The sequence below is a fragment of the Nerophis ophidion genome, linkage group LG13 (assembly GCF_033978795.1).
Source record: "Nerophis ophidion isolate RoL-2023_Sa linkage group LG13, RoL_Noph_v1.0, whole genome shotgun sequence".
NCBI classification, from domain to species: domain Eukaryota; kingdom Metazoa; phylum Chordata; class Actinopteri; order Syngnathiformes; family Syngnathidae; genus Nerophis; species Nerophis ophidion.
The window spans coordinates 33284230-33295488 of record NC_084623.1 but is presented as its reverse complement, the minus strand read 5'-3'; the positions used below and the strand labels follow the sequence as shown (position 1 = coordinate 33295488).

General features: G+C 43.5%; 1 protein-coding gene across 1 annotated transcript; it reads left to right on the top strand.

Annotated features, from left to right (window-relative positions):
- The first annotated feature begins 13 nt into the window (after positions 1-13).
- Positions 14-10493, top strand: gemin4 (gem (nuclear organelle) associated protein 4). Its single transcript, XM_061918810.1, has 6 exons — positions 14-497; positions 3438-5393; positions 6610-6772; positions 7724-7994; positions 9315-9965; positions 10044-10493. The coding sequence occupies exons 1-6, from the start codon at positions 482-484 to the stop codon at positions 10263-10265; spliced, it is 3279 nt and encodes a 1092-aa protein (XP_061774794.1). The 5' UTR covers positions 14-481; the 3' UTR covers positions 10266-10493.
- The last annotated feature ends 766 nt before the right edge of the window (positions 10494-11259 follow it).

Genomic DNA, 11259 nt, shown 5'->3' with positions numbered 1-11259 from the left:
TACCTTAGTTAACCTGATGTGTCGCTGTGGGTGCATCGTGGAAGTTATGGGTCTCTCTTGACTTGACTCGAGGACTGCAGGAAGCGGATGTTGTCTTTCCGATAAAATGACTACAAGGACCACTGAATACGGGTGAAAGAGCGCATTAAAGGAATATGTTCGTCTTTTTAAAGAGCTCAGGGGTGTTTAAAAAGATATGGGGGAAATAGCTTGGCTAGAGTGAGCACATACGTGTGGTCAAAACGCCATTCCGGAGGGGGCAGTAATGCGCTGTGGATGCTAACCGATGTTAAACCAACAAAGAAGAAGTATTTCCGGTGCATGCTTGAAATGTTGACAAATTTGAACACACGGGTTACTTTCTGGTTCTTTTAAAGAGAATTATCTACTACAGTACAGTGATTAGTATTTGTTCCATGAAAACTTACCACACCGACAAAAACAAGTTCAACTTGCTTTTTGCCACCTTCAACTGCCTGCAATGATCATGGATAAAGGTAAACTTGACACTAATAATTTTGCATAACATTAACACAACCCTAGCAGTGTCAAACAGATTCTCTTTACAACTTTAGTCTTGGCTTTTGTTGACATTGTTATTGTTTAGCGGTGTATTTATTGTAGCTAATTGATATTTTGCTGATTTACATTTGTACTAACAACGTAACGGGCATGATTGTACAAACCCCGTTTGCATATGAGTTGGGAAATTGTGTTAGATGTAAATATAAACGGAATACAATGATTTGCAAATCTTTTTCATACCATATTCAGTTGAATATGCTACAAAGACAACATATTTGATGTTCAAACTGATAAACATTTTTTTTTTTGCAAATAATCATTAACTTTAGAATTTGATGCCAGCAACACGTGACAAAGAAGTTGGGAAAGGTGGCAATAAATACTGATAAAGTTGAGGAATGTTCATCAAACACTTATTCGGAACATCCCAGAAGTGTGCAGACTAATTGGGAACAGGTGGGTGCCATGATTGGGTATAAAAGCAGCTTCCATGAAATGCTAAGTAATTCACAAACAAGGATGGGGCGAGGGTCACTACTTTGTAAGCAAATTGTCTAACAGTTTTAGAACAACATTTCTCAACGAGCTATTGCAAGGAATTTAGGGATTTTACCATCTAAGATCCGTAAAATCCTCAAAAAGCACTGAGACTCTGGAGAAATCACTGCACGTAAGCGATGATATTATGGACTTTTGATCCCTCAGGCAGTACTGCATCGAAAACCGACATCAGTTTTTAAAGGATATCACCAAATGGGCTCAGGCACACTTCATAAAACCACTGTCAGTAACTACAGTTGGTCGCTACATCTGCAAGTGCAAGTTAAAGCTCTACTATTCAAAGCCAAACCAATTTATCAACAATATCCTGAGCCTGGGCTCACCTAAGATGGACGGATGCAAAGTGGAAAAGTGTTCTGTGGTCTGACGAGTCCACATTTCAAATTATATTTGGAAACAGAGGACGTGGTGTCCCCCAGAACAAAGAGGAAAATAACCATTCGGATTGTTATAGATGCACATTTCAAAAGCCAGCATCTTTGATGGTATGGGGGTGTATTAGTGCCCAAGGCATGGGTAACTTACACATCTGTGAAGGCACCATTAATGCTGAAAGGTCCATACAGGTTTCTGAGCAACATATTTTGTCATCCAAGGAACGTTATCATGGACGCCACTGCTAATTTCAGCAAGACAAGTGTTACAACAGCGTGGCTTCGTAAAAAAAGAGTGCAGGTACTTTCCTGGCCCGCCTGCAGTCCAGACCTGTCTCCTATTGAAAATGTGTGGTGCATTATGAAGCGTAAAATACGACAGCGGAGATCCCGGACTGTTGAACGACTGAAGCTCTACATGAAACAAGAATGGGAAAGAATTCCACTTTCAAAGCTTCAACAATAAGTTTCCTCAGTTCCCAAACGTTTATTGAGTGTTGTTAAAAGAAAAGGTGATGTAACACAGTGGTGAACGTGCTCTTTCCCAACTACTTTGGCACGTGTTGCAGCCATGAAATTCTAAGTTAATTATTATTTGCAAAAAAAATAAAGTTTATGGGTTTGAACATCAAATATCTTGTCTTTGTAGTGCATTCAATGGAATATGGGTTGAAAAGGATTTGCAAATCATTGTATTCCATTTATATTTACATCTAACACAATTTCCCAACTCATATGGAAACGGGGTTTGTATAATAAATCATCAAATTTTACTTTATTATCTCCGTTTTGCAGGAATATTGTTTATATTAACGTGTTCTTAAAAAAGACATTTTGCTCTTGCGTGTGATTGGGTGAGTTGTCGTTTTTTCTTTAAACAAGGGGTGTCCAAAATATGGCTTGCAGACAATTTGCTGCAATCTTCTCCTTTTTTTTTTATTGGCCACTGGTAATGCCGGCATATCATACAGGTACAATTAAAGGTGCAGTTTGCAGCAGGCTATAAATTACTTTTGTTAAACCAAAACATTTAGGGAACACCACAAACGACTAGCATACATCCATTTTCTACCGCTTGTCCCTTTTTGGGGTCGCGGGGGGGGGCTGGAGTCTATCTCAGCTGCATTCGGACGGTAGGCGGGGTACACCCTAGATAAGTCGCTACCTCATCGCAGGCCCAACACAGATAGACAGACAACATTCATACTCACATTAAAACACTAGGGCCAATTTAGTATTGCCAATCAACCTATCCCCAGGTGCATGTTTTTGATGGTGGGAGGAAGCTGGATTACCCGGAGAGAACCCATGCAGTCACGGGGAGAACATGCAAACTCCACACAGAAAGATCCCGAGCTCGGGATTGAACTCAGGACTGCTCAGGACCTTCGCATTGTGAGGCACATGCACAACTTCAGTGCATTTTCTTTATTTTCATCTCTATTTACATTGTAGATTGTCACTGAACACCTGAATGAACACCTGTGGAGTTATGTACTTAACAAAAAAAAAGTGCATGTGGAATTATGTACTTCAAAAAAAATTATGAAATAACTGACAGCATGTTTTGTATTCTAGTTTCTTCAAAATAGCCAGCCTTTGCTCTGATTACTGTTGCACACACTCGGCATTCTCTCGATAAGCTCCAAGCACACCTGTGAAGTGAAATCCATTTCAGGTGACTACCTCTTGAAGCTCATCGAGAGAATGCCAAGATTGTGCGAAAAAGTAATCAGAGCAAAGGGTGCCTAGGGTTTAGTGCATGTACCTCACAATACGAAGGTCCTGAGTAGTCCTGAGTTCAATCCCTGGCTTGGGATCTTTCTGTGTGGAGTTATGTTGTAATTGCAGTAGGCTGCAATATAGATTTTAGACCATATATTGCCCTTCCCTGCCCTGATTCAAAGTCACTACCCCTAAAATCCTGATGGTAATAAATCTACTGATGCACGAATTCCTGTCTTTTTCCCTCCCCAGACAAGGCCATTCTTCAGGGGGCTTTTCTCCTGTCTGATAAGTTGTGTCTGCCCTCCACCTTGAGCTGCCTTCAAAAGTCTGATTGGTGCAAGGTGGGCAACCCCATCCTGGATGCCGTGAGAGAAATTTGTGGCAAGGAAGAAGATGCTGTTCATCCCAACAGCAGCGCTGCCTCTTGGAAGAAGCAGATAATTAGTGTCGTGTGGTTGAAGGTGTTGAGCAGAGAGAATGGAGAAGATGAAGAGGAGGCATGGATGGAAAATCCCTTCTTTGCTTTACAGAATGCCCTCCCAGAGATCAACCATGTTGTCCTTATGGAACTCATCAAGTCCTTGTCAGCTGCAGACGTATTTGTTCATTTTTTACGGCGTCTTCCTCAACACCAGATGTACTCAGAGCTGGGACGATTTGCGGAACATGTGATGAACAGCCCTAAAAGTGAGGACGATGTTCGCTTCTTCCTTGATGTTTGGTGGGAACTTTGGAAAAGCACAGAACCTTTGTTGGACAGTCAGGATAGTATAGAAGTGATGTTTGCTAAGCAGGTGGGTAATCTCCTTTCTCAGACTCATCAGGCGTCCAAGAGGTTGAAATTGGACTCATCAGCTTTATCAGCAAACACTGATGTCCTCCATATTTTCCTTCACACCCTCAGAAATATGAAAGATACCATATCTCAACCGGAGCTCTGCTTCCATGCTCTCTCCAATTGCCTCAATGCTCTTTACACGTCTTTCTTCATTGAGCATTCAGTCTTGCTTCCAACCAAAGATAAGATGATGTATTTATCCAAAGCCATGAGCGTCAAAGAAAATAACGACAAGCTGTGTTCTGAACTTATTCAGGAGGCTCAACAAGACCTCAAAGCCTCTCATATCCGATCAAAGTTTTATTTGAGCGTGACAAGCCTTCACAATGCCCTGAAAAACGTGTTGGAGCTCACCCAATTCTGGCAAAACCAAGGGTTGCTGACAGTATGCAGCAGTTCTCCTCCCACTTACACGGAATTCAAACTACAGCAAAGTGTCCACAGAATCTTGGTCGGTCTACAAAAAGCGCAGATGAGCGACGCCGCCGCTGAACATGTGGATGAGAAAAATAAACTCACAGCTTTACTGGAGGCTTTGTCGTTCCCTGTTATGGAGAGTAGCTCTGAAATGAGCATGAGGGTTGCCGTGACCATCATCAGCCATCGCCTGGACGACTACCAAAATGTCGCCATGTTGTTTGCTAGCGAGGAGAGATGGGCGGCCTGCGAGGAGCAGTGGATGGACTGCCTGGAAAAGAACCAGGCAGCCTTCCAGAAAGGCGACACACTCATCCAACTGTCCTCCACACTCCGATGTCAACTCCAAACTGCGAGTGTGAGCCACTGCAAGAGGCTGCTAAAAGTGGTCACTGCAGTGTTCACTGCTCTCTCCTTGGAGGACAAGAATACAACTTTGGCTGCCATTCTGAGATTGTCAAACAAAGGGTTCTTTGGATGCTCGGGCTCCTTAGCTCTGATTGGCAGCTTTGAGCAGGAGCTCAACATGGCATTCAATTGCATCATCCAAGGTGGAGGTGGACCCCCCACAGAGGGCAACCTGGGCACAGCAGTTTCGTTAGTAGCCAGGATGGCCTTTCAGAACCCAGAGGCTACTTTGAAATCCTGCTGCCACTCTGCTGTTTTCAATAAGGGAGCCTTTTCTCTCATGTGTAAGATCCTGCAGCAGCTGCCCGGACTTCAGGGCAAAGATGAACAAAGAAATAATTCGAGTGGCAGCAGTTTACTCTGCAGGTGTCTGCAGGAAACGGTCGTCAGCAGATCACTGGCAGACAATGAAAAGGAACAGTTACTTAAATTTGGGACTGTGTTGATGATGCCTGTCATGACTGCTGGAGGTGAAAGGGAGAGTCTTCTGTCCCCTCAGGAGCTTGTCAACACATTTGTCCTGCCTAACCTATCTCTCACAAGTAAGTGATAAAGTTCCCTGTCTTGAAAAATAAAAATACGTTCCAAATTTTTCAAACCTGCACTGCATAAAAAACGTAGATAATTGGCTTTTGGATGAAATTGGGGATTAAGCAAAAATGTACTATTACAGTTACAGATCAACTTAATTGTAACTTTTGAATGCACATATCAAACTGTTTCACTACATTTTGCACAACTTGTACTCTAATAAGGAACACAATGGTGAACTTGTTCTATTGATAGTCTTTTAGCATGATGATATTGTGCATGTTTGTAACGATAACTGTCATTAATGATAAACCGTGACAAAAGTCCCTACAGTTACTTTTAATATTTTGAAGTAAAATTATTGTAAAACTGTGATTGATACACGGTGGAAGAGGGGTTAGTGCGTCTGCCTCACAATACGAAGGTCCTGCAGTCCTGGGTTAAAATCCAGGCTCGGGATCTTTCTGTGTGGAGTTTGCATGTTCTCCCCGTGAATGCGTGGGTTCCCTCCGGGCTCCCTACTCTGGCTTCCTCCCACTTCCAAAGACATGCACCTGGGGATAGGTTGATTGGCAACACTAAATTGGCCCTAGTGTGTGAATGTGTGTGTGAATGTTGTCTATCTGTGTTGGCTGTGCGATGAGGTGGCGACTTGTCCAGGGTGTACCCTGCCTTCCGCCCGATTGTAGCTGAGATAGGCGCCAGCGCCCCCCGCGACTCCAAAAGGGAATAAGCGGTAGAAATGGGTGGATGGATGATTAATAACCACCCTTCAATAAACCCACAGCCTGGTGATATGCTCATTTCCTGGAGATTTATATGAACCATAAACTTGGTTTAAAGTTTTCGTTGTATATTGGTACCTCTTAAGCACATTCAACAATACCATGATAAAGATGACAATACCCGTGTGATATGAGAGTTACATATCATTACATATATCTATCAAAGTGTATTGATAGAAGTATTCCATTCAAGACAATAAAGATGAAAGTAGTTAAACTCCTTAGACTATTCTTTTTTGTTTGTAGTGTCCGTGTCTAATAAGTGTTCTCAGTTTGATTGTCTATTTCCCAATTTTTATTATTGTTTGTGTTGCACTGCTTTAACGAATGCACGGTGTCCTTGAGTGTCTAGAAAGGCGCCTAGAAATAAAATGTATTACTACTATTATTATTACTCTCGCTGTGTCTAATTGAGCCCTGTGTCTTTACTTTTCTTTTTCAGAAGGCAACTCAATCGATCTTGAGTTGAGTCTGCAGCTTCTCCACGCCGCTTTGTGTTTGGACGGCCAGGAAGTAGCCTCATCTTCCTCAGCTCACTTTGTGCTGGACTGTTCCCCCTTTCCACTGCTCTTCACCCTGGCCCAGCTGCATGACCAGGCCCTCAGGTTGACCACTAACACAGGATGCTGTTTCAGGCATCAATATGACCCCATTGTCAGAGTATTGAAAACATACCATCAAAATTTGACAAAGTTCAGACTGAATTCAGTAGACTCAAGTATTTTCAGGGCATTGAATTGAGAACAACTGGATTGTCTTGGAAGATATTTCACCTCTCCTCTAGGATAAATACTTTAGATCCTGCACCATGTTCTCAGATTACAGCTGTCTGAGCCAAATTTATTCTGAGGGCATGGTGCAGCATCCAACATATGTATTTTCTCTGGTGGACCACTACCTTGGACAAGTATTTATCCTCAAAGAATATTAAAAATGTGGATCCTGCACCATGCCCTCAGACTACAGCTGATTTATCAAATTTTTTCAAGCGTGAATTGATGAAGCCTGTTTGGACGAAGGGGAAAACGTCTTCTAAACAATCTGTACAGTCCAGTTGCGATGGATTCAATGCTCTGAGAATACATGACCTGGAAGAATGGGAACATTCATAGAGAGTAGATTATAATAATACATTGTATCTATAATTACAGTAAATAGTAGTTAAAGTAAATGTACCACTGATAGTCACACACACACTATGTGTGGTGAAATTACCTTCTGCATTTGACCCATCCCCTTGTTCCACCCACTGGGAGGTGAGGGGAGCAGTGAGCCGCAGCGGTGGCCGCGCTTGGGAATCATTTTGGTTATTCAACCCCCAATTCCAACCCTTGATGCTGAGTGCCAAGCAGGGAGGTAATGGGTCCCATTTGTATAGTCTTAGGTATGACTCGGCCGGGGTTTGAACTCACGACGGACACTCTGACCACAGGACCACTGAGCAGTTAGTCTGGAGATTTGGATTCAAATCTTGCCCAAATGAAGTGAAGCAATATTGAGAATGTAAACATGATTGAAATGAGGTTTAAATATGTTTATCAAATGTTCTGTAACAGATGTTGGGAGCAACCGCCTGAGACTGCTGTCCACCGTTGGTCCATGGACACTAAGGAGTTGCTTGCGTCGGTTCTGATCCGTCTGGCACAGGTGGTTGGTGTTGAGGTAGCGGCTGCCCCCAGTCGCTGGTCCAGAGCTCTGTTCTGGCTCCGTGACAAAATGAAGGACCTGGACTGGACGGTTTACTTGCACCTGAAACCTATGTGGGGTGAACACTTCAAAAATGAAGTACCCTCCTCTCTGTTGACAGTGTGCGATCTACCTGAGCAGGTGGGAGTTCCTTTGAATATCAAGATGACAAAATATATACAGTGACAATCGCTTAAAGGGGAACATTATCACAATTTCTGAAGGGTTAAAACTAATTAAAAATCAGTTCCCAGTGGCTTATTTTATTTTTCGAAGTTTTTCTCAAAATTTTACTCATCACGCAATATCCCGAAAAACGGCTTCAAAGTGCCTGATTTACACCATCGCTATATCCACCCGTCTATTGTCCTGTGACGTCACTGCGTGAAGCCACCAGAAACAAAATTGGCAGATAGCACAGAAAGGTATAGCATTGTAGCTCGGATTCAGACTTGGATTTCAGCGGCGTAAGCGATTCAACAGATTACGCATGTATTGAAACGGATGGTTGGAGTATGGAGGCAGGTAGCGAAAACGAAATTAAAGAAGAAACAGAAGGTTTTGAGCCATATCATGACAGACAGCAGCACGGGAGGAATCGCGGACGAATTCGGCGATCGCCTTCCAACCCACGATTGGTATGTGTTTGTTTGGCATTAAATGTGGGTGGAGGGAAAGGCTGGATGCAAATATAGCTACAGATGAGGCATAATGATGCAATATGTACAAACAGCTAGCCTAAATAGCATGTTAGCATCGATTAGCTTGCAGTCATGCCGTGACCAAATATGTCTGATTAGCACATAAGTCAATAACATCAACAAAACTCACTTTTGTGATTTTGTTGACTTTATCGTTGGAAATGCATCTGCTTTGAGTGTCGCAGGATATCCACACATTCTTGCCATCTCTGTGGTAGCATAGCTGTCGTCGGTAAAGTGTGCAGAACAAACGAGGGACTTTTGCATCTTTTGACTACTGTTGTAACTTGAATCCGTCTCTGTTCGTGTTGTTACACCCTCCGACAACACACCGACGAGGCATGAAGTCTCCAAGGTACGGGAAAACAGTCGAAAAAAAGGAAAATAACAGAGCTGATTTGACTTGGTGTGTGTTTGAGAAAATGGCGGGTCGCTTCACGCTGTGACTTCACGGGTGAAAGGTCATTGCTCCGACAGGCGAACAATTGAAAGGCGTTTAAATCGCCAAATTCACCCTTTTAGAGTTTGGAAATCGGTTAAAAAAACATATTGGTCTTTTTTTCTGCAACATCAAGGTATATATTGACGCTTACATAGGTCTGGTGATAATGTTCCCCTTTAAATCGGACTTGTGAAGGCAAGTCAGTGAAAAACAGTAACTTCTGTTTCAAATAGGCCAGGTCTTTGTGATTGTACTTCAAATGTTTGTGTTCTGTTTCTAGAAATAATGTTCGCATTTTATGTCTTTCATCATCTTTAGGAATGGTCAGGTCTGAACCTTCCCCAGTATGGATACGGCACAGGTCTCTTGGCATGGATGGAGTGCTGCACTTTATCAGACTCCCTTCAGTCCACCATGTTGACTTGTCTTTCTCTGGACCGCCGCCGTCCCGACCACGTTGGCATGTTCAGTAAGGGCCTGCTGGTGGCGCTAACCCAGACCTTGCCCTGGTGCTCCATCCCCCAATGGAGCAGATTACTGCGAGCTATCAAGGAGTTGATTACCTCGGGGTACCTCCACGTCCCGTTTTCCTTGGAGTACGTGGACTTCTTGCCTCTCCTGGACCTGAGGAGTTTTGCCTACGAGCTCTGTCTGTCCGTCCTCCTGCTTCGGGTCCTGCAGCTGCTCTGTGGATCGAGCTGTTCTGATTGGCTGACAGGAGACAGTTGGGTCCACATTGCCAGATTATATGCTCACGCTGTCAGGGAGGTGATGAACTCACTGAGAGCCAAGTTGCCGCTGCCTCCATCCAAGCCTTTTGCGAAACAGTCTGTTGCGACATCGAAAAGCTGTGATTTAACCCAAGACTCTTTGAAAGGCGCACAGATGGAAGAAAATGTCCAGCAAGTTCTTTGTCAGGAGGTCCTTTTTGTTCTCTCCCAGCTCTTCTGCCATGTTCAACACATCCAGGTAATCAGAGTAGTCAGTGTTCACCTTGTAAGGGAGTTTATATCTACTAATAAGTTATCGTTTCATTTTCTTCAAAAGGTGATGATGCCAAGTGGCCAGAGTGAGCCTCTCTTCCTGTCCAGCCTGGAGATTCTCAGTCACTACGAGGCCATCGTGGGCGCTTTCCCAAAGAGCAACAGCGCACTGGAAAATGACAACACCAAGCACTTCTTCCGCACCATCACCGACAACCTGGAGAACCAGGAGATGAAGTCTGTTTTGCAGCAGAAGATCGCCCAGCTCACGTCATCTACCGCCTGATACCTTCCTCGTCCCTTTCCCCATCAGTTTTGCAAATGCGGCTCACATCTAGCCCGAACAAACCAAATAATCTTTTTTCCACTTGTCATTGTACTGTGGTGCCAAGATGAGAAGGATTTGGGGAATTAATGAAGCAAGAGTTTCATGTTTCAGCTGTACGTGTGCATGTAAAGCTGACTGTAAAACAAAAATAAATTGAAAAGGGCTGTTTGCAACCTCCCCACTAAATTGGCCCTAGTGTGTGAATGTGAGTGTGAATGTTGTCTGTCTATCTGTGTTGGCCCTGCGATGAGGTGGCGACTTGTCCAGGGTGTACGCCGCCTTCCGTCCGATTGTAGCTGAGATAGGCGCCAGCGCCCCCCGCGACCCCGAAAGGGAATAAGTGGTAGAAAATGGATGGATGGATGTTTGCAACCTTTAAGTGGCTGCCTGGGGCAATGTTTTTCAACCACACTAGTGTGCCGTGAGATATATTTTCTGGAGTGCATTGGGAAATTATGCAATTTTACCTCATTGATCTAAAAAATATTTTTTTTGCATTCCAATAACAATTCACAAATAATGTGACGTTGCTGAGTGTCTGTGCTGTCTAGAGCAGTTTTTTTCAGCCACTGTGCTGCAGCACACTAGTGTGCCGTGGGAGATTATGTAATTTCACCTATTTGGGTAATGGAAGTTTGCAAATGATGTGTTTGTTGTTGAGTGTCTGTGCTGTCTAAAGATCGGTAGAGTAACCGTGTAATACTCTTCCATATCAGTAGGTGGCAGCAGGTAGCTAATTGTTTTGTAGATGTCGGAAACAGCGGTAGTCAGTGTGCAGGTAAAAAGGTGTCTAATGCTTAAACCAAAAATAAACAAAAGGTGAGTGCCCCTAATAAAAGGCATTGAAGCTATGCAGAACAGAACTAAAACTGAACGGGCTACAAAGTGGACAAAATCAGATTGCTGGACGACAGCAAAGACTTACTGCAGAGCACAATGTACAGCCGAACAT